The sequence below is a fragment of the Vulpes lagopus genome, chromosome 3 (assembly GCF_018345385.1).
Source record: "Vulpes lagopus strain Blue_001 chromosome 3, ASM1834538v1, whole genome shotgun sequence".
NCBI lineage: Eukaryota > Metazoa > Chordata > Mammalia > Carnivora > Canidae > Vulpes > Vulpes lagopus.
In genome coordinates, this window is record NC_054826.1 from 30,680,575 (window position 1) to 30,708,024 (window position 27,450).

The 27,450-nt window shown below is 49.6% G+C and overlaps 1 protein-coding gene across 2 annotated transcripts; it reads right to left on the reverse strand.

Annotated features, from left to right (window-relative positions):
* On the reverse strand, window positions 1–27,450 carry SPARC (secreted protein acidic and cysteine rich). 2 transcript variants are annotated; one of them, XM_041749377.1, is made up of 10 exons: window positions 27,426–27,450; window positions 12,435–12,504; window positions 11,118–11,180; window positions 10,492–10,579; window positions 9,098–9,219; window positions 7,136–7,256; window positions 4,880–5,013; window positions 4,021–4,169; window positions 1,603–1,751; window positions 1–1,193 (listed from the first exon to the last, which is right to left on the reverse strand). In XM_041749377.1, the coding sequence occupies exons 2-10, from the start codon at window positions 12,489–12,491 to the stop codon at window positions 1,165–1,167; spliced, it is 912 nt and encodes a 303-aa protein (XP_041605311.1). In that variant the 5' UTR covers window positions 12,492–12,504; window positions 27,426–27,450; the 3' UTR covers window positions 1–1,164. The 2 variants fall into 2 exon arrangements, with proteins under 2 accessions (XP_041605311.1, XP_041605310.1); XM_041749376.1 differs by lacking the exon at window positions 27,426–27,450 and adding an exon at window positions 22,552–22,686.

Below are 27,450 nucleotides of genomic sequence, written 5' to 3' on the forward strand. Positions count from 1 at the left end.
TTTCTAAGTCATTACTTTTTATTTTGAAAGATTTGTCAAACTCCCCACATCGTGGCAAGAGTTTGCACGATTAATAAGAAGCAGCTTTTTCATGAAATGCTTGGAGGTGAACGAGTTCTCAGCCTGTGAGATCCGACCATCCCATGGACTTTGAAGTTTCTCTTGATTAATAGGAGGAAAAAACGTGAGAAAGGGAGAAAAGGAAGAACGTGCTGGAAACTGAGGGAAAGACCTCTTGTGACAGCTATCCAAATGTGAAAACAAAACAAAACAAAACAAAACCAATTCACCAACACCACTTTTTCTATTTTACAATTTTTCTACACCTTGCTCTTGACCTTGGCCTCTCTGGTCCGAACAGCCTCCCAGTCCTGCGTTTCCCAAAGACAGCTAGGAGGGGAGAAGCCCTACAGGGTGTGGTGATCCACCCCCCAGGGGCCTGGCGGATTCCAGAGAACTGATGTACCACCCCGGCTCCCAAAAGTTTGTACAAACAGCCTAACATGAAGAGAAATGGCACTGAAAGATGAGAGGAAAATGGTGAGGAACTGGGTTTATATGAGAATTAATATGTTTTCCTAACACAGACTCAGGTCCTGGCTGTGAGTGACCGCCTTGTCATCTGCGGCTCTGGCTGCTGGGCTCTGCAGGACTTTCTCCCACTAGTTCCCCAGCCCCAGAAACATCCTTGCCAGCATCACGTGCCTGCTACTTCCCTTCGCCCTACCTTCAGGCCACATGAGGGTGACCCCCCAGCAGCCAATACCCTGAAATAAAACGAACACAAAGACTAACTTGGTGAGCATTAGTCTCAAACTGAGAAACAGAGAGAAAATCTGGAGATGCAATGTGTCGAAGGCAGACGCGAGCAGATCAAAGTTCCCACCCCTACGCCACTAGGACATGAGGCAGCGCAGCAAATGGCAAGAGAAGGGGACCGTTAGTGGGTGAGCAAGAGGCGTCGACAGCCGTGTGATGACTAAGAATGTCATGACTTGGGTTACAATTTTCATTTTTAGCACCGTTAATGTATTCGCTTAAATCTATATTAGCACCTTGTCCCCAGGCAGAACAACAGACCATCCAAACATTTTAAACATTGGGGGAAACAGGAAGGGAAAGATCAAAGAGGGAGGATCCGGGACTGCGGAAGGAGGCGTGGATTTAGATCACCAGATCCTTGTCAATATCCTCTGCAAAGCAAGATGAGAAAACAGAATTAGAAGTGAGGCCCTGTACAGGGGAAGACGGCTTCCCCAGCAGTCGGTGGGTCCCCCCACCCCAGGCCAGCAGGTCGGAGGACCAGCCCAAGGTCACCCAGGAGGATGAAGACTGAGAACTGTGGTCTCCCTGACCCCGGCCTGTTCCTGTCACTCACACCCGCTGCCAAGTGACACTTCCTATCCCCTCTCTAGGTGCCTGCCAGCTACCAAAATAGTGCGAGGCACAGACCGAGTGCTGCGCTTGAGGAAGAGAAAGAGAAAGGGGATGGACCAGAAGGCACCCGAGAAAGCAAGGCCCACCCGGACGGGAAGAGCAGAAAAAGGAGTTAACGAGGCACAGAGAGGGCACAGGACAGTGGCCCTTTGCTCAGACACTCACTCTCCTTGATGCCGAAGCAGCCCGCCCACTCGTCCAGGGCGATGTACTTGTCATTGTCCAGGTCACAGGTCTCAAAGAAGCGGGTGGTGCAGTGCTCCATGGGGATGAGGGGTGCACGCAGCGGGGCCAGCTCCGTGTGGGACAGGTACCTGCGGGCAAGAGGTTGGAGGGCCTGAGGCATGGGAAAGCCCCCCCATTCCACGAGAGCCAGGGGAGAGTGAGCCTGCCCCACAGAGCAGAAGGAAGGGGTGTGCAAGCAGAACAGGAAGCCAGGATCCTGGTCTACCCCTCGCCGTACTGCGGACCTGCGGTGGGGCTTAGAGCAGGCCCTGTCTCCCTCTGAGCCTGTTTCTCCTCCATCGAAGCGGGGAGAGTTGACCATAATGTCTAAGAGCCCTTCCCGTTCTGAGATCCCATGGATTCGTAACAAAGGCCTCTCGGTGCATTTAATTGCACCTAATTGGCTGAGAACTGGGACAAAGAAACTTAAAATGAAAATATTCTACTATTGGTAGGCCAAAATCTGGTATGCAACCACAATGTGTGTTTCTGGTGGACACACATTTGTGTAGCTACAAATGCTTAGGAAAGAGTCTAAGTGTGCTTGAGTGGCTCAGCCGGGTAAGCTCTCCGACTTGATTTCAGCTCAGGTCATGATCTCAGGGTCGTGAGATAGAGCCCCACGTCGGGCTCTGTGCCTGGGCATGGAACCTGCTTAAGATTCTCTCTCCCTCTGCCCCTCCACACTGCACCGCCCCCCCCTTTTAAAAATTGAAGTCTAAAAAGAGATATATCAAAATGATAACAGTGCTGCCTTCTGGGGAGAAGTGGGAAGGGACTGGGATTGGCAGGAGGGTCTAAAGAACCGTAACCTTCATGGAGCTTTAGTTTTTTTATATCATAATGTGTGAGAGGGAGGCCTTCTCGTTTCTCTCCCACCGTCCTCCATTCCTACTCCTCCGGCCAGCCTTGACTCCAGAGCCCATGTATGAATTTTCTCCTTCTTTCCCAGAGCCCTCAACTAGTTGTCCTCAAAATATTCTTCCCCAAGGGGCCGCACTGTGATTCCAATTTTCTCTCTAACCCCCAGACCCTCTCGCCCTTCCCAACTCAGAAGGAATCACACAATGTGTTCGAACGGGAAGGAACACTCCCTCCTCTTACATAGTCTATCGGTCGGAAAATCAAGGCCCTAAGGGAAGCAGGGGCTCGGGCAAGGTCACCACGCAGCTCTGGGATGAGAAGAGGGGACGGCCGGATCCCCTGGCCCAGGCTGGAGCACTTTCCCAGATGCACCGCCCCCATCGCCCCAGCTGGAAGTCTCTTCTCCTGGTCCTCTCATGGTGGTGGAATCCAGATGCTCAGCCTGAGTTCCAGATGTCCTCCTGACTTTTCCCTCCCCCTCCACCGTGAGTGACTCAGTTGGATCCCAGCCATGGAAAGAGCCTGGGAGAGAAGCAGCAGGGAGTTTCCCAGAGCTCAGGAGACCCCGGCCGCAGGGGATGGCCGACAAGGTGGGCGGACTCCAGGCACACAGCCTGCACCGAGAACCAGGGGCGAGCCTCCAGTAAGGAGCACCCCTATACGGAGTGTGCTCCCCCAGGCATGTCAACAGCATGCCCCATCCTTCTCTGCTCCCCCAAGAACACCCGGCAAAAGGAGACCAGAAAGCTGTGCTGAGGGTCTGACAATCACTACTCGGCCTCACATGCAGCAGGCCTCCACCTGCACCTTCTGGGAGCCTTTTCACTTGTTTCTTCGATCGTCAGAAGCCCATCATCACCCACAGCGTGAGCTTCCCGGGGTCAGGGACCATGTCGGTTCTGATTACTGTTAAAGCTCCTGCCTGGAATAGCGCTGAGCACATAACAGACGCTCAGTAAGTGTTTGCTGACAGCTGCCTGACTGCTCTGTGGTGGACCTGCAAGGCTCTTCACTTTTGGACAAGAAGCAAAAACAATTAAACCAAGGCTTGCAACGTGGATGGGATTGGCTCCGTGGATGTTGCCCTATCGGGGCCGGGTCTCAGGTCCTGCTGAGGGACTGTGAGCACGCAGGCTGCCCCACCTCCGCCGCGCTGGCCCAGGGAGTCTGAGCGCCTCCCTAGCTCACTCTCCGTCAACTAACGGAGACGCAAGGCCAGCATGCACAGGGGTAAGGAGGGATTTTCAGTTCCCTCTGACTTCCACTTCTTCTGGCATGAAAACGTATTTGGCTTTCTTCCCCTCGGTTCTGCGTGTTTTCTCCTATGCCTGCTCCTCCTTGCCTCGGTCCCTGCGCAAACAAACTGTGGGCTGCAGGGCTGGGAGCAGCAGAGACGGCCGAGAGGGTTTCTGACCAGACCCAGTGCACCTGCCAGCCCTGACCTGAAACACTGTCTATACCAACACTAAGGGATCCAAGGGCCGGAGGCCTTACCCGTCAATGGGGTGCTGGTCCAGCTGGCCAAACTGCCAGTGCACAGGGAAGATGTACATGTTGTAGTTCTTCTCAAAGTCCCGGGCCAGCAGCTCCACGGGGTGGTCTCCAGCCTCCAGGCGCTTCTCGTTCTCGTGGATCTTCTTCACCTGTGAGAGCAGACACTGCGTGACAAAGGGTCCGGCGGAGACAGTCCAGGCCAGTCAGGGCCTCTTCCACTACTGACAGCAGGCCAGAGCCAGAAGAGGCCAGCTAAGGCCAAGGTTCAGAATGAGGGAAGGAAGAGGCAGAGATGGGTGCCAGTATCTCATCCACAAAAGCGGAGGCCTGGGCTGATCGCAAAGGAGCCTATCTCCATAGAGCTGCCCCGTCAAACTCATCTGGGGAGTGTGTTAAAATGCAGCTTCCTGGGCCTGGTTTCACAGAGACCCTGATTCTATAGGCATGAGGTAGGGTTCAGGAATCTGTACTTTATCAGTACTCCAAGTGCTCCATAGATCCAATAAAGTATAAGATCCACAGACTCCGAAGGAGAAAAGCTTAGGGCTGTCTGTGTCCCCTGTCTGTGTCCCTTTGTGTTTAACACTGGGCTAAACCAATGAACTGAGCAGGTCTCTTGATTACAAGACTTCTCAGGGTCCTTAAGAAGTGAACGCATACAGTGGGCCTCCAGAGGCCGTGAGATGTCTGTGTCCCAGCACCCAGAATGAGGGCACTCGTCAGAGCAGGGGTTGAGGCTCCCACCTGGGGGCCTAGTTTTAGGATTGGGACCTTGTGGATCTCAGCGAGGGTGGGGCCAGGAGCCATCTGGCTCAGAGCTGGGCAGAGGCCTGGAACAGGCCAGAAAGGGGGCACTTACTCGCAGCTTCTGCTTCTCGGTCAGAAGGTTGTTGTCCTCATCCCTTTCGTACAGAGTGACCAGAACATTCTTGAGCCAGTCCCGCATGCGCAGAGGGAATTCAGTCAGCTCAGAGTCCAGGCAGGGGGGGATGTCTAGGTTCAAAACACAGAAGTTGCCAGCACAGCCCCTGACCCTACGTGCCTGGGGGCCGACGTGCCAGCTAGGCCAAGCTTCCCACCCCGGGCCCCTCCTATAGCTAGCTCCATCAGCGACCTTGGCTCAGTGGGCGATTCGGCCTTTCTGGGCCAGTTTCTTCACCCTAGTGAGCAAAGGAGACCGTGTGGAGGGAAGAATGCTCTGCAAATGGAGACACAAAGACATGCCTGCTGTTCCCTTGGCCTAATCTGATCTACTAAGGTAAACGGGTCACTCCAGTGACTCTTGCACCTTTCTGCATGATGGGGCCTGAAAGACAGAGGCCCAGGTCCCACACTGGTGATTCCAACCACCGGGAGAGGTTTGAAGCTGAGAGGCTGAGGAATAACGTCTATCCATAGGCCCAGCTTAGCTGGGGTGGGGAGGTCAGTAATGCTTACCCACCAGAACATTCTTCATGATAATGATTCCATCCTGATCTTTGGAACTCAGAATACCCGAATGTCAGACCAAGTCCACCCTCTTATTGGTCTTATTGGTTAGCATGGGGAGAAGGGGCTTGCTCGAGGCCACATGATCAGAACCTTATCCACCATCCAGGGCATATGGTTGTCCTGGGGCTTAGAGGCCTATCCTTCCCTCATCCTAAGTCTAGGGAAAGTTCCCTCTGTGGTTAGAAGCACGACCTTCTCCACCACCAGCTGAGGAGTAGAAGGGAACATCTGTAGTGGACACACTAGGAGTTGGAGCAAGTGAACAATATGCCCCAGAGGACAGTAAGAGCCACTTGGTGAAAGGCCCCTTGGCACACTTCTCAATCTCACTGCCCAAAGATTCCTATCAACATTCCTTCCCCAGTCCTCCTTCCCCTCCCCCTGCCTCCTTCCTGTGCCTTCTCATTTCATGCCCTGGGTCCCAGAACTGGGAAAGTGGGGCTGACCACAGGAGAACCTGGTTTTCTTCTCCACCTTTGTGCACTCTGTATACCTGAGGCAGGTGAGTGGCCCTCCCCCATAGCATGTGATACCAGAATATACCAGGCACACAACACAACATGGATGTTATCTTGGAGGAGGACCAGATGTACCCGGGAGGCACCCAGGCCAGTGAAATCTGCACCTGGAATCACTAACAAAAAGCTGGACAAAGGGGACCTGGGTGGCTCAGTTGGTTAAGAATCTGCCTTTGGCTCAGATCACGATCCCAGGACCCTGGGATTGAGCCCCGCATTGGGCTCCCTATTTAGCAGGGAGCTTGCTTCTCCCTCTCACTCTACCTCCTGCTCCCCTTACTTACTTGTGCTCTCTTTCTCTTTCTCTCTTTCTCTCTCTCTCTCTCCCTCTCTCTCTCTCTCTCTGTCAAATGAATAAATAAAATCTTAAAAAAAAAGCTAGACAATATCCTGGCATTCTTTCCCCCAAATACCTAACTCCCAGGTTTCTAGAAGAGGATGGTTCATCTTTTTCAAGTGGGCAGTTAGGAATGTGATGGAGTGAAAATGCCGAGGATATGGCAACACAGAGTAACAGGGCCTAAAGGGAACTAACTGACAGGCATGCCCCATATTTTAAAGCATTCAAATTCAAATATTTTCAAAACACTTTATAGGCCCAGGGTGCCTGGCTGGCTCAGTCAGAAGAGCATGTGACTTTTGATCTCAGAGTTGTGAGTTTGAGGTTGTGTAATGCAAGAGATTACTTAAATTTTTTTAAAAATTGTAAATGAAACAAAAATCTGTTATAGGCCCAGAAAGAACATCATTTTTGCCTTACAATATTGAAGCAGTAAAGATTTGGGTTAGCCCTATAGAAGAGCATCCTCATCATTAGAGAAGAAGAATGCGGTGTGTTGGATGCCAGCAAGAGGCTCCAAAAATCCACCCTGACCTTGTGCTTCCACAATTGCTCAGTCCTTCCTGGGAGGTGTCCTAAATGCAGAGCCCAGAGGAAGCTACTCATAGACAATCCTCTCCTTTTATAAATGGCAATCCTGAGGCTCAGAGAGGGGAAGAGACTTGCCCAATGTCACTTAGCATGGGGCGGCAGAGCATGTGTCAGCACCAGATCAGGGCTCTTCCTGCGAGATGGGAGCCTGGAAGAGCCACCAGGACAGACTCACATTTGCAAGGCCCAATGTAGTCCAGGTGGAGTTTGTGGCCTTTCTTGGTGCCTTCCAGGGTGCACTTGGTGGCAAAGAAGTGGCAGGAAGAGTCAAAGGTCTTGTTGTCGTTGCTGCATACCTGTCGGCAAAAAGCACAGAGCACCTCGTCTTCACTTCCAAAGCCCTTCACTGGCACCACCATCTTTGCCCATTTCAGAGGTGGAGACACAAAGGGCCAGGCGAGGAATGCAATGAGCCCAAGGCCAAGCAGTGACTTAGTGGTGGGGCTGCAATAAGAACCCGCTCTTTGGGCTCCCGGGCCGATGTTCGGACCCTGCTGAGCGCCACCGGTGGTCTCCAAGCAGAGCTACAACAGAATCAGGCTGAGACATGGGAAAACAAATCTGGCAGATCTGGAAAGGATGAGTTAAAGATGCGGATGGCAAAAAAGGCAGAGGGTACAGGAGAAAGTTACCACAGAGAGCCTGGGATTGCTATGCTTAGATAGGCCTGCTTGTGATGTTGGCCCTTGGCTGGCATCCGAGAACTTGGCTGGTAAACAAGTCCTTGTGCTGCCATAAAACTTTCCATAGAAGATAAGGACGCCTCACTGTGCCTAGACTGCTTGTACAAACAATTCGGTTTATGCTGAACTTCTGCTTTCCTTCTGGGAGTCTGGAATTTGGGTATGTGCTAGGCAGAGGGTGCCTACGTGACCAGTCCTCAATGAAAACTTTGAGTGCTAACTCACTAATGGATTTCCTTGAGCAGAAACATTGCTCCCATGTGCCAGTATCTTTGTAGCTGAGGAAAGAGTGCATTTTGTAAGACCCCTCATGCAGGTGGAGAAAGGAAGCAAGCCTGTACATGGGTTCCTCCAGACTCTCCCTATGTCTTGTTCCAGTATTTTTTAGCTATGTGTCTTTAACATGCCACTGCAGTAAGTCTTCACTGTGAGTACAACTGTACATTGAGGCATGCGAGTCCTCCTAATGAATCTCTGTACATGGGGGTGGCTGAGCAGAGGTGCTGAGGGCAGAACAGGGACAGTGGCACTATCTCTGTCAGGAGGCTGGGAGCCTTGTGTCGAACCTCCTGTATGTGCTTACTCAAAATTGCTTATATATCGCTGCAGAGGGAGAGTTGATGGGCACTGGAGACCAGTGGGATGGGAGAAAAGGGGTGAGGAGGAGGGAAGAGTTGGCAAGGATGCTAAAAGTTGGGGCCCATAGGAGAAGTTGTACTGGGGAGAGACTAAAGATGGAGAACCCAGATAGGAGGTTGTGGGAATAATGCTGATACCAGATTTGCTATCCTGAGCTAGGCCATCACTAGCACATTGGTTGTCTTGAGTGGGCACTCAACAAATAATCATATGGATGGATGAATGGATGGTTGGATAAATGAGTTCTATTGGAGGCAGAATGGATGGGTTTGAAAGATTTTTTTATATAGCATATGTAGGGTACTAAGTACTTCCTAACAAATCCACACAATAGTCCTATGAAATAAAGCCTATTTCTATACCCACTTTAGAGATGAGAAAGCTGAGACTTGGGAAATTTCTGCACTTAGTTAAGATCTAACAGCTAAGTTAAAAGGGTGGCAATGAGGTTTGAAGTCAACCTTCAGTCTGACCCCAGAACCCATATTTTTGGGCCTGATGCTTTGCTAGGCTACTCCCAAGCAGAGAAAGCCCCTATTTCAGTGTCTGGTGGCTCAGAGAGGGGAAGGCTCTTGATATATTCCTTTCTAGATCTGGTGTGGAGCTGGGAACCTGTTGGTGCCACATAAATTCTTGCTGGTTGCTGGAGAAACCCAGTGACAGGCAGAGGCTTCAGAGCCTTACTTCCACTTTGTGACTACATGGCAAAGGAACTTTTGAGACTAGAGCTGCCCCATAGAGCCACCAAGCCACTAGTGTTCTGGGCAGCCACTCCATGTTTGCAAGGGCTCAATCCCCCAACCCCCTACCCTTACCTTCTCAAACTCGCCAATGGGAGCAGGGCAGCTGGTAGGGTCCTGGCACACACACATGGGAGTATTGCTCTCATCCAGCTCACACACTTTGCCATGTTTGCAGTGGTGGTTCTGGCAGGGGTCTGGTGGAGTACAAGGACATGTAGTTAGCACCACCGGGTCCACCCCAGCCCAACCAGACTGATCCTTGGGTAAAACTGTCGCCCATGGCCCCCACTCTGGGCTTTGGACAACCCTGAGACCTTTCTCTTCTGCTGAGCCCAGCAATCGGCATTTAAGGGAGAAATTGGCTCCGTCTGGGGATTAGAGATTCAGTGTGAGGTCAGGGTCAGGTACTTTTTGGGGAATTGCAGGCTTAATCTGGGACCTAGGAGCACTGGATACCATGTAACTCCCTTGAGGATTGAAATAACCACTGTGTTCTCAGCTCTCTGTTCCTCAGTGGTAGTGAGGCATTTGGGTATTATAAAATAACCTTTCAAGAATGACTTGGAAAATCGGCTGTTGTCAGGGTGCCAAGGAGCTGTGAGGCCAAGCAAAACAGACTTGAGTGGCCATAAAGGAAGAGGGAGAAGAGCCCTGAGGCCCACACTGAACAATAGAGCCCAGCTGTGTCTGGTAAACACCGGATGAGGGTGGGCCTGGAGGAGGGGAGGAACAGACTCAGTAGATGCCCCTCTACTCCAACAAAAACTCTGTGCCTTCAGGATGACAGCTCAATCTAGCCGTTTCCTCCTGATACATGATTTGGGGTATTTTAGTCATTCTTTATTGGATGCTTGCCCTGCCAGGCACTGAGCCAAGTGCTCTGGTGCCTCATCTCATAATCCTCCAGCAGCTGTGTGGTGAGGGTCTTCATCATTCCTGCATTAGAGATGAGGAAGCTGGGCTCAGAGGAGCTAAGCAGGCTGTCCGAAGGCACTCTCAGCATGAGTCAACAAGTTTAGAGGCAAATCTAGGTTGGTTTGCCTCCCAGGTCCTTGCTTTAACCCCTTGGGTATGATGCCTCTGTACTCTGTGGGAAGGAGATGCCAGCATGGTGGGCTGGAGACGAAGGACATTTCTCTCTTTCTGGCACCTACTCCAAGGGTAGCATTATATGAGCTATGTCGTGAAACCCAACTTTGGAATCAGGGCAAATAGCTGTGAGGGGGGGAGGCCATTTCCAGCTTGGGAACATCCCTTCCTGACACTCACAGAATTGACAGACTGGCTATACAAAGATCATTCCTAGATTCCAGAGAATATTCCTAACCTTTGAGTCAACAGTTTCTCCTCCACAGCCCACCCTGAATTTCCTTGGGAAAGAACCTCATGTAGGCTGTCCCCATGCCCTGGGCTCAAGCATCAGAAGACAAAGACTGGTCATGACAAGACACAAGAAAGGGACCTACTTTCAGCCACCACCTCCTCTTCAGTTTCCTCAGCACCTTCATCAAATTCTCCTACTTCCACCTGCACGGGGTTGGCTCCCACAGGTCCCTGGGGTGGAGGGAGAAGGGTGAGTTAAATGGCTCCTACCCTCAGAGGCAAATGCTGGAGGGGATTTCCTTGAAGCTTCGGGTCCCACGAAAGGAGAGACAAGATGGAAAGGTGTGCCAGGCCCAGGGCACAGGAAGCACATAATGTCAGGGTCCAGAATTTGGATGGGCTCTTACAGACCCACCGAGATGCCTCAGAGGCTGGCAGAGGTGTTGGAACAGGAGGGGTACCAAGCCCGCCACCCCTGCCAGCCACATCGCAAAGCCCCCTTTATGTTTAATGTATGGGGAGACAGTGGGTGTTCACCTAAGAAAAATTGTTCCATAGCTTAAAAATTAAAAATTTCAAAATCATAGCTTCCAACTCTAGTGTGCCATGGAAGGTTTGGGAAGCATTCAGGAATGCGTCAGGATTGGGGGATACACAGGATTCACATCTGTGCTGTGTATGCACATGGGACGGGACAAACGCCCATTCCAGGATCGAGACCCATTCTCCAGGGAATGAATGTAGAGGTCTGAGGTCCCCACCCACCTACCTCTGCCACCTCAGCCACGGTTTCCTCTACCACCTCTGTCTCATCAGGCAGGGCTTCCTGTTGCTGTTGAGAAGAAAAAATGGGGTTCAGAGAGGTCAGAACGATGTGTCTCCAGCCAGAGAAGCTAGGAGAGCAGCTCACTGGAGATCCCCAAGGTTATGCCTCAGGGACTGCCCTGGGTGGGGTGATGAGGGCAAATGAGAAGCCAAACACAGGGCTCATTGGAACTCTGGAGCACCCACCTTTATGTATTTTATATCTGGGCCATCTGTCGAAGATTTAGCTTGGGAAAGCATTTCCATTGCTTTGAACCCCTATGAATCTGAAAACCACTGATGCAGACCAACTCCTTTCATCTTAGAGTGGGACAACGGAGACCCACTGGGCATGAACATCATGCATTTTAACAGATGTCATTAGCTTCCCCAGGAGTGTGATATTATTATGATGATTTGGTGATTCCTTCTTGCCATGTCAACTTGGGAGTAGGAAGAAGCAAGAGGAGCCTGGCTGGCTAGGCCTTCTTCTGAAAGTAATGCTAACCCTGCCAAATCTTCTGACAAAATCTACCTGCCAGAACCCACCATCACTCACACCTCCTAGTGGAGAGAGGATGAGGGAATCAGGGGTTGAGAGAAGCTGTCGGCCGGCCGCATGCTTCTTCCTCCGTCTTCCGCTACTGGCTTCCAGTTTAGCTTTGGATGACTACTACCAGCCCCCTGCAGGCAGGTCTTGGCGGGAGTGTCTGTCAGGGTGCTCCACACTCCCCTGGCCAAGAAGCAGGGCCAGGACCCAAGCTCAACTAGATTGGCTCTCCTTGAATTGTTTTTAAATCTTCTTGGCACGTTTTCTCAAGATGCTACTGGAGCAGATCCATTCAGATAGCAGCATCTCCAAGACCATCTATATGTTCTTACTTCCCAGATCCTGAACCTGCCCTTTTCCAGTCTTCCCTAACATCTTTGATTTTATGATTTACAACTGTATCTCCTCACCCCCAATTTGGCCAGATTGGAGCCTGTTGCTTGTCATCAAGTGATCTGGAAACCAGCCAACCCTCTCTGTGGCTGCTATAAGTTCACCTTCTCCTTACATGGAAATCTCTCTTCCCTGGATTCTCCATCTAGCAGTCCTCATCTCAATTTTTCTCCTGTGCTTATTAGTGTAAGAAAAAAAAATCTTTTAAAAAAATAAGGCAAATAATGAGATAGACAGGGAAGTCCCTGACCACCTCCAAGCATCCAGGGCTAGCAGATTTGGTGCCACTGAACTGGTGGTGTGAGGAAGACCAAGCAAATATGCTCTTTGGGTACTTACAGGGGCTGCCAAGGCCCTCCCGGCCAGGCAAAGGAGAAAGAAGATCCAGGCCCTCATGGTGCTGGGAACCCTGTGGGGAGACAGAGATTGAGAGCTGAGTGAGTGGAGGAGGGCTTCTTGATGGGGGAGCTCCTTCTGACACTGAATTCCTGTGAGATGCAGGGTAATTTTAGAGGTGTGTATTAAGTTATAGTAAAAGATGGAAGAGAAATCTGCTTCCACTCAATTCTCTTCCAATCCCAACAATATGAAGAGAAACTCTCAGTGTGGTGCTAAGATGTCTCTAATACCTTTCTAGCACTCATCTATCTCCTTTGTAACAGAGAGCAGGTTCTGGCTCAGAGCCTCCGCAGGAAACTATATCCAGCTGGAATTCAACAAAGTTGTTTTGTCTTCTTTGTGTTTATTTTTATTGTTTCCTCCCATTTATGACAAAAGACAAAGATTTCTCCATTTATGGTAAAGATATAAAGTCTCTTTTGTCTGTACATTTACTGAAGTTTTTTTGTTTTTTAAAGATTTTATTTATTTATCCATGAGAGACACACTGAGAGAGAGAGAGGCAGAGACACAGGCAGAGGGAGAAGCAGGCTCCATGCAGGGAGCCCGACATGGGACTTGATTCTGGGTCTCCAGGATCACACCCTTGGCTGAAGGTGGCACTAAACTGCCGAGCCACCCGGGCTGCCCACATTTACTGACGTTTTTAAAGAGTATTTCCACAAAGGTGGTTGGCTAACTAGTCAAGTTTGGGAGATAATGAGCCAGACCATCTTCAGGGACCCTTAAATCCTTGATGTTCCAGGATTCTTTTTTTTTTTTTTTTTCCTATTCCCATAACCTTCCTCCTCTTCCTTTTCCTCCTCCTTCCTACTCCTTTTGAAAGGGTGGGAAGTTAATAGGCAGAAACCCCCTGCCAATTTGAGACAATGAGATCTACCTTCTAAAACAGAAAACAATAGTCTTGGAGTGTGACCAGTGGGAGCTTGAGGGTAGCCACATTTTTCTCCACTCTACCCAGAACGAACAGCACTTCTCTGTCCCCTAGGGAAACTAACCAAATATTTGCATGTGTTCATGTTGTCTCCTCTTTCCTCTTCACAGCTGAAGAATGTTAGCTAAGATCTAAAACATGTTCCTGCCCTGGTAACTGCTAAGACGTCACTCTCTAAATGCTAACCTCTTCACTCCAAAAATCTCAGGATGCCCAGGGATTTGCGAGCAGAATCTTCTCTGATGGTTCACTGCCAAAATGCCATCCCTCATAGAGGAACTGTAAGAAGGTCAATTTATTTCTTGTTCTCACTAGATGGACTTCATTTCCAAATGGCTTTAGAAAGCTCTTCTTTAGACGGATCTAAATTTACCTCCCTCTAACTTTGGTCTACTCTGTTCCTCCTATGCCTACATGAAACAGGAGTGCTCCCTCCGCCCCCCAGTAGATTTTAGGAGACATGAGCAGTGGCCATGTCTTCCCTCTTTTGCCCCCACAAACTTCTGTATTGGGCTCATTATCCCTAGCTCTTTCCAAGACTTGTCAACTGACTGAGTACCTTGGAGGTAGCCTGGCATCATGGAAAAAAAAAAATACTCGGCTTGGAATTAAATGCCAGGGGTCCTTGATCTGCCTCAAAAATATCCTGGTGTATTGGTTAAATTGCTTGTCCTCTCCAGACCCTGTTCCCCCTTCCATCGGTTGTAAGGGTAGGACTAGGTAAGCTTAGAGGTCATAGGCTGGATTCTTGAAATGCCCTCAAAATGCTGCAGGTACACAATGGTCTTGGCATGTGTTGTCACCTGTGGTATAACCCTTCTTCACTTGGGTTATAGCATTTGAACAGTAGAAACAGGCAGAGGAGGAGCAGACTTCATAATGGCCCTTTATTGTATTAAAATAGACACAAAACCTCATCTCCTATTTCATGATGTGTGTATGAAATAAAACTTAACAGAAATTTAATGGGATCCTCCAGGAGGCCTGGCATTGCTTCACCCTGGCTCAACTCTCAGAGGCGTCCAGTCTTTCCAGGCGGTTGTTAGAATGTTCCTGCCCCACACAGTTATATGCTTGTTTCCCCCAGGCCTAAGGTGGAAAAATCTCCCTGCTTGCTTTCCCATTTGGAAGATACAAGCAAGACAACCCCTGCATACGATTTTATGAATGGAACAGGAGAGAAAGCATCAATGGATGACTTGTCTGAGCCTGTTTGAAGTCAAAGGGTCAAAGTGAGACCAGTAGCTAGAAACACAAAAAGATGTTGTTTGGGCTCCAGTGACAGAAGTCATGTCATTGGAGAGATACCCCAGCTAGGACTGGACATGTAATAAGCTTCTGGTTGAAGAGCCAAGAAGACCAACATCCTCAGAATCTGTGTCCTTCATCTGAGCAGAGAGAGCAGCTATGTTCCCCTCTCTGACCAGGGAAAGGTTTGTTGGTCAACTTTTTTGTCTGTCCTTCCTGCCTCACCCCCTTCCTATGCCTCTTTGCCAGTGGCACACTCACCCTTCCTGCTGCTGGCTTTGCAGCCAGAACCAAAAAATAATTCTAAATCTTATAGTGTATTTAGTGTCTAAAGGCCTCATTTATATGGAACCTATGACGCACTGGTGGACAAGGCATGGGTAGGCTCCTAGTCCCACTTTCCTGATGAGCCTGTGGTTGAGAGCAGGAAATCATGCAACATTCAGGCCTCTTGCAAGTCAAACTGCCTTGACAACGTCCCTTCTCATGGAGTTGGGCTAGGCCTAATAGGGACTATGTTCAGTCCACTGTGGGAGTAGAGGAGAAAGGCAGGAAGTGACAGTGTTAAGAAAATGACCCTAAATCTTGGAGAAAGAGTTCTTTTCCAAGTTTGGGGTTCTTTATCACCAATCCCAGAACCCTTTCCCTCCAGATGCTTTATCACCAATCCCAGAACCCTTTCCCTCCAGATGATAGGACGAGAGGGAAGGAGAACAGCTGGACTGTTCTTCCCACACAGCCATACTTCCTACACACACACAAGATCCCTCCCTGAGCCTCTCTGAAACAGGTCTGGCACCCATCTTACACAGCTAATGGGGTGCCACAGTAACCCCGGGGAGGTCAGAGTCAAACCCCAACATTTAGAACACATACGTTGTCAATCAAACCTAGATCTGGTATTCCCAGTGAAAATATAAACAGCTTTGTAGAAATTACTAGTTTTAAATGAAAACTCCCTCCTTTGTGACGATGTCTATATCTGTCCTTTCCAAAGTGTCTCAGAGCATCCCACTGGAGGCTTAAGGCATATCTTGCTGTCCCATAGTACAGGTGAGAAGACTGAGGCCCAGAGAGGGGAAAGAATCTTCCAAGAGCCCCAGGGAGTGAGTGGCAGGGCTGAACGAGGGCCCAAGCAGCCCTGCTCCACCACTGGCCAGCTCTTCACTTCACACAGTTTCTCTTGGCAGCTGCTCCCACCCAGGTGCTCACCTGAATGGAGCCCAGCTGGGCTGTGAACTGGCCCGAGGTACAGGGAAAGTAGACTGGGCCAGGGGAGGAACAGGAGGTGTGTTTCCCTTGGCTTGGTGGTCATCAAATGCGGACACTGCTCACCCCCACCCCACTGCTGCCTCCTCCCCCTGTTCCGTACATCAAGTCCCTTCCTTTTGCCTTTATTTGCTCTGGAGACGGCTGAAAACCCGTCTTCAGCTGCCAGCAGGACCCGAAGCTGAGGTCACTTCTCTCTTTAGAAAGACTCTGGGGATGGAAAAGTACAGCCAGCCCCCCAGTTCATCTCCCTCAAGATATAAAGGGCCTCATCCAGGCTCTCCCTGGACACTGAAAAATCCCTGAATGTCAGAACCGGAGGATATCTGAGAATCATGGAATTTTAGATTGCAGTCTTGGAATTGTAGGCTCTTAAGAACGTGGAGCACAGTATCTGAGTTCGATTTGAGTAGAAAGAGGTTTATGGAGCAGTGCAGTCCAATAGAACCCTCTGGAGATGATGAAATTATTCTATATCTGCATTGTCCAACATGGTAGCTATTGGCCACATGTGGTTGCCAAACACTTGAAATATTGCTAGTGTAAATGAACTGAATTTTTCATTCTACTTCATTTCAATTATTAAATTTAAGTAGCCACATGTGGATTCTGGCTACCACATCATAGTGGTTATACAGGTAACCACAGGTTATGCAGCGTACCATAAAGGTAAGCACATCGGCTCTGGAGATAGAACTCATGGGTTCAAATCCCCGCTCGGCCACTTAGCAGCTGTGTGACATTCAGAAAGTGACTTTCCCTCTCTGGGCCTCAACTCATTTCTCCATCTGTAAAATAGAAATAATACACCTACCTTGAAAGGCTCAGGACGATTCTTATGAGAGAATACGAGAAGTAAGCAATGTTGCTTGGAAGAGCATCTTAAAAATCCAAGGATCCCAGAATCTCCATCCCCCTCAAAAATCCCAGGGCAAGAACCCCGGCTCTTCGTCTGTGTTTTTCCCAAGGAGAAACGGTGCCGAGGTGGAACAAAGGAGACAGTGCTCCTCTTGGTCAAGGGGACACCAGCCCAGCTTCCAGAGAACACAGTGAAGAAGCCTGGGCCCCCGGCTGGCCTCTTGGTTGGGCTGCTGACGCAAACCAAGCATCTCTCTCCCACTGTTTGGCTTGGAAACAAGGGTTCCAAAAAACACACGTTCCTGGTAAACAAGCCCCAAGAGAGAAAAACAAGTCTGGAGGCTAATAAAGGAACCCCCTCTGTGAGCCAAGCCCGCCAGGGAGCTGGGACTTGGAAGGTGGTCCGAGCCAGGCCAGAGAGGCGCCGCCAGAGTCGGTAGGACCTCACTAGCACTCAGTGCCAGGGAGCAAGCACAGCCTCTCGGAGGTGGTCTCGTGACATGGAAGTCGTGAGTCCTAGGATGCAGTCTTGGCAACGCTGCTCCCGGCTCACTGCACAAACTTAGGGAGGGCTCCTCTACTCCCTGGACCACACCTGGCCCTGCTCACCTGCACAATGAGGAGATTGTTTCAGATCAGTGGTGTTCAAAATTATGTAAGCCCTCTCTTTCAATGAGGTCTTCTGCGAAGTCCAATATTTGAAGCAGCTAAAGGCTTCTGCATTTGTTGAAACATGGATCTATTATGATCTGGTCGACAAATCAGTTTGGAATTAAAAAAACAAAAGCGGGTGCGAGTGGAGTTGAGATGGGGCTGAAAGTCCTCCACGCTCAGACACCCCTTGGAGCATCTCTGGGTTCTCCCGTGGGTACAGTTGGAAAACCCTGGGGCAAGGTCGTCCTTAAGGATTCTTTCAGCCCTGATGTTCTAAGTCGGCTCAGATAGAAGCCTTTCAGAGTATCACCCCTCCCAACCTGTCCCTTGACTCTGCTTCTAATTTTAATATTTCTTGCTGGAAGGGAAGAAGCTAAGGGAAACTTTTAGGGTATTATGGGTGCTCAAGCCTAGGAGTGAAGAGGTTCTGGGGCAACTCCAGAGCAGCCCTGGAGTTTGGGACTAGAATCAGCCTAACAGAGATTCCATAAACGCACCTAAGATGCCACGTTTCACTGTTGCATGGTGGTTAGGAGAGGCCCAGGGTGGGGCTTCAGGCTTTCCTCCTTGGCTCCCTCTAGGGGCCACTGCTGCATCCGGGTGACCACAAACGGAGGTGAGAAAGAACATCAGAAACCAGGCTGTCACATACCAAAGATAGCAAATACATGGTGAGTATGTCTAAACCTGCTCCTCCAGTGCCTGTGGCAGACATTACTAATCGATCACATGACCTTTTCCCCTAAAGTGCAGAGTGGCATCTGAATCCTGAGCAGTTTCTCTGGCTGCCAGTACCAATGGATTAGTGTTGTCAAGCCATGTGAAACCTCTTTGCCATGCTCCTGGTTTTAGAGATAGAGGAATTGAGGCTCAAAGAGGGAAAACAACTCTCTCAAGGGTCACACGCAGGCTGGTACCGATGCTAAACTTCCAGATGTTTAGAACCATCCAGATATTCACGTTGTTTTGCATTGTTTCTTTTTTCCTCTGATCGGTCTGGGATTCTAATGTCATGACTAAGATAAGATGACCCAGAGGGATCCCCAATGAGATAGGTCAATATCAAGTGTCTGAAAGAACGCCGTTCTGGACAGAGTTGGTATCACCATCCATATTTTTCAGTAGACACCAAGCTGTATGTCTTGAGAATGAGGGTAGAGCTAATTTCCTGTCTCAGACAGCTCTGACCTAGATAAGAGGAGGTGGCTTTTCTAAATAATTTTGCGAAGTTACTACTTGCTGGCTCTGGCTCTGCTCAGCCCAGCCTCCCTGAGTTCAGGGTTGGGGTCAAGATCCAGGCTCCGTGCTGAAGAGGAAAGTAGCTTCATTAATTCCCAGGTTAGGCTGAAAGCTCAGCTCCAACTCTCTATTTCCTCCTTTAAAGATGGATCAGGCAAAGAGCCAGCAGGAAGCAAATGAGCAGCCACCTACTGGATGCATCATGCTGCCCCAATGGCAAAGCCCTGAAGGCTGGGATAGGCCACACTGGCCAACAAAGAGGGAGAAAGTACCCCTGTCACTCATCATCCACAGGGCTTGTTGCCTATGGAGGGAGGTGCACGGGTGTGAAACCAAACTGAGCAGATGAAAACTAACCCGAAAAAAAAGAAAAAAGAAAAAGTTAGGCTCAGACATCAGTTGGCCATGTGACCTTCAGTAATTATCTTCCTTCTCTGATCCTCTGATGCTCATTCTCTATCTGTGAAGATAGAGAATACCAGTGATTTGGTATCGTATGTGTTAATGTGTCTACCTATTGTCATAACCTGTAGTTCTGTCTGGCTCTGCACATCTGTGTGTGGCTACAGATGGCAGTAGCATCTACAGCCCTGACATGTGTCTATATAAATTATCTGTGGCCTTGAGGACCTCTAGGTGAAGCATCGGTCTGTTCTGGCCCGTGTAGGTCAGGGCCAGGGTTTGTATGTGCACCAAGATGTATACCTGGAACTTGTCTGTGACTCATCATATCATTCAGGGGGAGGCATGTGAGAGTATGACCTTCTGTGTTTGCACATGTGTGCAGGCATTTATTTTTAGCTGTGCCCGTGGGTGTCTTTTGGTAAAATCCATGTTTGTAGTCTACATCTTCGTTTGTGTCTGTCCCTGTTTATCTCTACCCTTGGCTACCTATCTAAATAACCTCAAAAGCCAAGTATTCTCCGGTTTACCTCACATCCTGAGTTCTTGTCTTTTCTCCACCATCCTTTCCTATTTATAGCTTATTTTAGCAAGGAAAACTGCTCTTATAAATAACAGCCCCCAGCCATGCTATTGGTTGACAAGTCTCTACAGATGGATGAAGATTTTAACAGGACTGTTACCCAACCCAAGATCCCTTAGCCCTTCTCTCCTGTTTCCTTTTCAACTAGGGGGATAGGGGTTAAAAATGTAGGCCAGCTATTTCTTCTCATGAAAGCAACCTCTGGGATTTACGTTTGCAGGACTTCAGATCTGGAAAGGCCCCTAGAGACCATCTAGATTTAACAAATTAGGAAGCGGAGACCCAGAGAAGGGAACGGTCTTACCTAACGTCACTCACTGTGAGTTATGACTTGCCTCTACCACCGCCTTGGCCAATGCTTTTTTCACACTGGAGGGTACAACACTCTTGGGAAATACGAAGGTGCCCAAATCAAAATGGATTTAAGCAATATTTACTTTGCTTAAACGTGACTGTTAGCATTTTTGATAAAGAGAAGTTATACACAACCCTGAGATTATGGAGCTGCTGGACCAAAAAGCTGGAAATGAGTTCACCAAGTCTTTGGATGCCATAAGTTTATCAGTTCTAAAAACCCAATGCATGGGGGGGCATGGAGGGGCCACAGTTTACCAAGTGTTTCCTGTGTCTCATCCTCTCTTCTGCGCAGTATCCCTTTTGAGGTGATTGTTGTTATTGCTCTCTAACCAAGGAAGAAACTGGGGCTCAGTTTCTCGGAGGAGAAACTGGGGCTCAGTTTCTCAATTCTCGGAGGAGAATTAATTAGTTCAAGGTCAAATGACACCTTCTGACAGCAGTGGAACTAAAACTCAAGTCTTCAAACCTCAGGTCGGGGAGGTTTATCACAGCCCCACAGCTGCCCTGGGATCCTGGGAGATCAGCAGGGCAGGACCTAGAGTTTGCTGTCCTGGTATTTGGGGACTGAGTGGGGAGTGGGGGACATTCAGACCGAGCCTGATGTTCCGAGTGTTTCAGTGTCCCCTCCCAGCCAGCAGGCAGAGACCCTGAAAAAAAGGTTACCGTGGCAACTCACATTCCTCCCAGAATGAGTCATGGCAAAGAAGAGCCTTTCTGTGGGTGGGACTTGGAGAAAGTTTCAAAAGTTGATTTCTTCTCCAGGCATCCCTTCCCCCCTCCCCCCTCCCTTTGCTCCAGGCTTTGTCGATGTGGCAGCTGAGCACTGTGAGTTAACCCTCTCTTCCCCCAACCACTCCCTTTCAAAATTGTTTATCCTCCCGCAATTACATCTGCTTCCAGTCCCACACTCCATCTCCCACATCATCATGCCCTCTGGCTATTTGGGAAGTAGTACATCCATTTGAGGATATCTTAAGAGTAAAGGCTGTGAACACTTCTTGTTCTCGTTCTCTCTCTCTCTCTCTCTCTCTCTCTCTCACACACACACACACACACACACACACACTACCATACAAACAATTTTAAGTGGCTTGCAGATGCCTTTAAGCTCATTCAAAGGCCAGTCCGTGGACTTCAATTTAAGGGACTTTTCCTTGAAAGTTCCAGATGATGTCAAAGACCATCAAGTCCAACCTTCTTACTTTATAGATAGGGAAATTAAGTCCAAAGGACTTACTTACCTAAGACAGCACATAGGATGTGCGCCTTAAGTCTGCCAACCTACTTATTTGCTTCTCCCTCTACTATCGGCACTTGGATGAGATAGAAATTTAACCCCAGGGAATTGCTAGTGAAAATATCCTCTCTGTGTTCTGTGTAGAATGCTGTCCTTTCTGGGGGGAAATGTGTGTCTTTCTGTTCTCTCTTGGGCAAGCTGGGCTTTCTTGAAGACATGCCTCATCTCAGTGCACCCTTTTCCCTTGGTGTCCCTCAGACCCAAGGAAGTCCACTCACCAGCCAGCCAATGAAGCTAACCAAGGAAATACAGGAGAGAGTATGTCCAAAGAGGACTTAATATCCTAAAAGGCAAGATACCACTTCCATATAGAGTTTGGGCTTTCTAAACAAGGAGGTGTGAGAAGGTTGCCTGGGACTCTCTATCTTTCGTTCCCCCTCCTCCCCTTCTTGGAACATCTTCCACCACACCCAGCCTCCCACAGGATGGAGAGCCTTGGTTGGATGATATCAGATGCCTGGGGTCTTCAGATCTACATAGACTAAGGGCTCCAGCCAGTGAGTTTCTGTGCTTACACCCAGGCAGCCCAGGATGGGAACAATGCCTAACCCAGAAGTGACTGTCTGACGGTGCTATTTCAGAGTGCGTGTGTTGGGGGGGAGGGGTCCGTGGGGGAGGATTCCGGGGAAACAGAAGCCTTCTCAGAGGTGCTGAGTAAAGGTAGAGACCCCACCACCACCACCACTATTTGCCCTCCAGAGATCAATGTATCATTGATGCAGAGTTCCTTTTGGAAAACAGAACCCCTCCCGAGAACCAAGTCTAGGAAGTGTCTTCTCCTGGAATGAGGGAGCAGGGCAGACTCTGGCTGCCAGCCGTCCCCACGCAGCTGTGACCAGATCAGATTCCTAGGAACGCAGGCTGCCACATTTGCGAAGGGAGCACAGAGGTTAAGCAGGCAGCCTCTGACACCAGAGAGGCAGGCACAGAGAAAGACAGAGAAAGAGAAAACCACTCTCAAAGACACAGTGAGGTAATGTACCGCACACCTAAAAGAGAGACCAAGTTATACCACCTGAAAAGCAACAGGCAGTGAGTCTGTGGCCCCTGCCCTTAGCGGGAGTGGTGATGGAGCCCTGAAGGAGAAGCACACCCTGTCCCTGACCCGCAGACCTCCCAGCACTTCTCCTCTTTCTGTACCCAAACTGCAGGAGTGAGCTAGGGTGTCAGGGTGGAGCAACCAGAGAAGGGAGAGGCCAGGCAGGGTCGTGCGTACCTCAGTGGCAGGCAGGCAGCTGGCGGAGTGCGCTCTGGGCAGAGTGAAGGTCTGCAGGAATGTGGAGCGTTTAGAGCCAGGCAACAGGAAGCCACTCGCAGCTCTGGGCTGGGTCTGTCTCCCCTCCACCCCTTGGTCCCTCCTCCTCCTCCTCTGTCTCCTCCTTCTCCCCCTCCCCGCCACAGCCAAAGCCAGCCAGATCTTCCATTTCTCTCCTCCTCTTCTTCTGGTGGGCTGTCCTGACTAGGCTCCCCAACCCTGGCTGCCTCAGGGGTTCTGGGGCTGCTACCTACACAGACTCATGGAGTGCCAGGGCTGGAAGGGTCCACAGGAATCACGTGGAACAATCTTCTCCTTGTTCCGAGGGGAACTGAGGCTTGGAAGGGGCAAGGGATTACCCAAAGGCTCCCAGGGGCAGAGCCGGGCCCAAGTGTCCCAACTTCACGACCAGTGATCTTTCCAAGATTAGGCAATGCCAACGAGGGCATTGCAATTCCAGGGGGCTGTATCTGTGACGAAGGCAAATCCAGGACTGGCCTCTGTGCAGACAAGAGAAGCCGCCTCTGGTGGCATCATCGCTGATGATTGGGGGTATGATCTAAAAATAACAACTCTGACTCTAGTTGCACCACAAATAGACATATAAGAAATTTGCTTTCTAGCTGGGGAATCTGTGTCATCAGTATAGAATAGAGAAGGTGACTGATGATAATGATCATAGGAGTGGCAATAGCCACGGCTTGCTGAGACTTAATAATCTTCACCAGCGAGTCCTTGACTAAGTATTATTATTGTGCCCATTTTACTAATAATGAAACAGAGGCTCAAAGCGGCTAAGTCACTTGCCTAAGATCACCAGGTTTAAAGTGGTCTGGGGAGGCTAAGTCCATCACAATTCAATTTGGTTCATTCTTATGCTACATGAACTTCTCAGTGCAACAGGTCTTGGTTGAATATTTATGAGAATTTCGGTACCCCTGGGTGACTCAGTGGTTTAGCGCCTGCCTTGGGCCAGGGCATGATCCTGGAGTCCCAGATCGAGTCCCACATCGGGCTCCTTGCATGAAGCCTGCTTCTCCCTCTGCCTGTGTCTCTGCCTCTCTCTATGTCTCTCGTGAATAAATAAATAAAATATTTTTTAAAAAAGAAAATTTATGAGAATATTGATGAATGTATGACTGTTTGTGAGTGCGTTCCTGGAACTTTGAGTGATATAAGAATGGATATCTGGTCGTTGTCCTGCAGGAGTTTTGGATCTTGCTAAGAGGGCATGCCTTATGCATTAGTCCACTCACATGAGTGATATAGACTCTGGGGGTTCAGAGTGGAGGGATCCCTGGATTGGAGAAGGCTTGCTGGAATAGGTGCCTCTGGGAGCATGGATTTGGCTTGAATAACATGGAAAGGGAGAAGACAGAGAACACTCTCATAAACTTCTACATGATATGGCCTTTGCCTCTCTTGCCATCCTCTCCTTCTTACTTACTCTACTCGAGGACACTGGCCTCAGTTCTTCATGGACCCTAGCATTGTTCCCATCCCTGGTTCTTTGCACTTGCTCTTACCTCTGCCAGGGCCAGTTGCCTGTCTGAATTTCCTGTGCCTGAACTCTCCTCATCCTTCAGGTGTTATAGTGTCATCTCCTAGAAGAGATCCCCCTACCCCCGACCACCCACCGGAACCAGCCTCCTTGCCTCTCTCACAGGCATATTTCACACCAACTTACCCTGTCTTTTTTCCCTCCTATCATTTGTCATTATCAGAAATTATTTGTCTCCCCCACAAGGGGAGGCAGGAGCTTCACATGTCATGTTTGCTGCAATGCTCTAAATGTCTAGAACAGGGGCAGCCCTGGTGGCGCAGCGGTTTGGAGCTGCCTGCAGCCGGAGATGTGATCCTGGAGACCAGAGATTGAGTCCCGCGTCGGGCTCCCTGCATGGAGCCTGCTTCTCCCTCTGCCTGTCTCTGCCTCTCTCTGTATCTATGAATAAATAAAAATTTAAAAATCTTTAAAAAAATAAAAATAAAAAAATAAATGTCTAGAACAGTGGCCAACACTGAGCTGGCATTCACTCAGTGAGGGGGTTGTCTTTTAATAGCATTCCAGCCTGGAATAGTGCCCAACACTCGTCTTCCAGAGACCCTCAAACCTACAAAAATTGATTGTAAAAGTTTGGGTGTCTGTGCATCTTTCTGTAGAGAAGGCTCATGGCTTTCATTAAGTTCTCAAAGACTCTAGTGAGGAATCCAAGAAAGGACCTCTACTCCACATGCTCCCCAAGGCATCTCCCTGATCCAGAGGCGAAGAGCTGATGCTCAGCCTTGGTGTTCAATACAGGCTGCTGGCGGACTCCTCAGATATGTTTCACCATCTGGACAGATGCACATTTTTATAGGATTGGTTGCTATAGCTCCCAGGCATCATGGGGACTAAAATTAACTTAAGTGCTGTTATTTCTTTATAAACTAAGATAATGTTTCTGATGAGAATGAGCCAATGGAACCACTCTCATGTGGCCTTTGCTTCAGAAATTGGAAAGCTCACTGGAGCTAAGGTAACACTCTGGGACAGAGGTCCCATCTAGAGGCCACTCAAAGGCCCTGGTGGGGATAACTTGAGCCAGGATCCCTCCAAGGAAAGCTAGGTAGATTTCATATCTAGGCTAAGAGCACCTTCAGGGAAGCAGGAGCCTCTGAACCAAGAGTGACTTTGACCTAAGAGGGGAAACCATTAGGACTGGGACTGGTCCTCTTGCCACCACCAAGGGCTCTTAGAGGAAGAGAAAGAAGTACAACTGGACCAGGTGTGGTGGCCCGGGGTGTGAGTCCCTGCTCTGCCACTGAGTCAGTGACTTTGGGCTCATCTTCACCCCCAATTGTCCACCTGTAAATAGATTAGACAGTGTAATAGCAGCAATAAGAACCAGAAGTTTTTAAACACCTGCTATATGCCAAGCACTGAGCTAAGTCCTTTGCATATATTTTCAGATCTAACCTTTATGAAATAGGAACTTTTATTACCCCCATTTTATAGACATGGAAAATAAAGTTCAGATCAGATCGACAGTATACCCAAGCTCATGCACCCAGCACGTGGCAATCCAGAGATTCGAATCCAGGGTTGAGGGACACCAGAGCCCAGGTGTTCAACCAGTACACTCTACCTCCTCCTAAAATTTCCTCCAGCTCTGACATCTGTGGGTCCGAGACCATACAACCATTTGGTACCCGTCTTCTTAGTTGAGAATGTTGCTTACCCAACATCAGCTTGTAAAATGAGAAATCCCCACTGCCTTCCCACCACCCTGTCCAGCCACTCTCCAGCCACGCTCGTCTAGGGACTACTTGTTCTACCTGGATCCTGCCCTGCCTGACCCTAGTGCCCAGCCACAGCCTTAGAACTCAAGGGTGCTTTACTGCCTTGGGAATGTCCACCAGTGCATGGCATCCAGCCTCTCCACACCTCCAGAACATCAGCTGCCTCCCTCATCCATTCATTGACTCCACTGCACTGGGGCTCTGGCAGTAAGTAGGTTAGAGACACTCTAACAGCTAAGGCAGGTGATGAACTCCTTTTAGGTTGTGATCAATTCTATGAAAGAGATAAACAGGATGAAATGAAAAAGTAACGAGGGCGGTGCTGGGTAGCTCAGTCGGTTAAGCGTCTGCCTTCAGCTCAGACCATGATCTCAGGGTTCTGAGACTGAGTCAGGCTCAATGCTCAGTGTGGAGGGGTGGGGTCTGCTTCTCCCTCTCCTTTTGCCCCTTCCCCCCATGAGCATTCTCTCTCTCTCTCTCTCTCTCTCTTGAAGACATGCCTCATCTCAGTGCACCCTTTTCCCTTGGTGTCCCTCAGACCCAAGGAAGTCCACTCACCAGCCAGCCAATGAAGCTAACCAAGGAAATACAGGAGAGAGTATGTCCAAAGAGGACTTAATATCCTAAAAGGCAAGATACCACTTCCATATAGAGTTTGGGCTTTCTAAACAAGGAGGTGTGAGAAGGTTGCCTGGGACTCTCTATCTTTCGTTCCCCCTCCTCCCCTTCTTGGAACATCTTCCACCACACCCAGCCTCCCACAGGATGGAGAGCCTTGGTTGGATGATATCAGATGCCTGGGGTCTTCAGATCTACATAGACTAAGGGCTCCAGCCAGTGAGTTTCTGTGCTTACACCCAGGCAGCCCAGGATGGGAACAATGCCTAACCCAGAAGTGACTGTCTGACGGTGCTATTTCAGAGTGCGTGTGTTGGGGGGGAGGGGTCCGTGGGGGAGGATTCCGGGGAAACAGAAGCCTTCTCAGAGGTGCTGAGTAAAGGTAGAGACCCCACCACCACCACCACTATTTGCCCTCCAGAGATCAATGTATCATTGATGCAGAGTTCCTTTTGGAAAACAGAACCCCTCCCGAGAACCAAGTCTAGGAAGTGTCTTCTCCTGGAATGAGGGAGCAGGGCAGACTCTGGCTGCCAGCCGTCCCCACGCAGCTGTGACCAGATCAGATTCCTAGGAACGCAGGCTGCCACATTTGCGAAGGGAGCACAGAGGTTAAGCAGGCAGCCTCTGACACCAGAGAGGCAGGCACAGAGAAAGACAGAGAAAGAGAAAACCACTCTCAAAGACACAGTGAGGTAATGTACTGCACACCTAAAAGAGAGACCAAGTTATACCACCGGAAAAGCAACAGGCAGTGAGTCTGTGGCCCCTGCCCTTAGCGGGAGTGGTGATGGAGCCCTGAAGGAGAAGCACACCCTGTCCCTGACCCGCAGACCTCCCAGCACTTCTCCTCTTTCTGTACCCAAACTGCAGGAGTGAGCTAGGGTGTCAGGGTGGAGCAACCAGAGAAGGGAGAGGCCAGGCAGGGTCGTGCGTACCTCAGTGGCAGGCAGGCAGCTGGCG

Excerpts from the sequence above, each read along its gene's own strand:
- SPARC (XM_041749377.1), bottom strand. The coding sequence starts at position 12,491 with ATGAGGGCCTGGATCTTCTTTCTCCTTTGCCTGGCCGGGAGGGCCTTG. Across the intron at positions 10,580-11,117 it reads CCGTGGCTGAGGTGGCAGAG|GGACCTGTGGGAGCCAACCC; the intron begins GTAGGTGGGTGG and ends CCTCCACCCCAG. Across the intron at positions 7,257-9,097 it reads CCATTGGCGAGTTTGAGAAG|GTATGCAGCAACGACAACAA; the intron begins GTAAGGGTAGGG and ends TTTTGCCGACAG.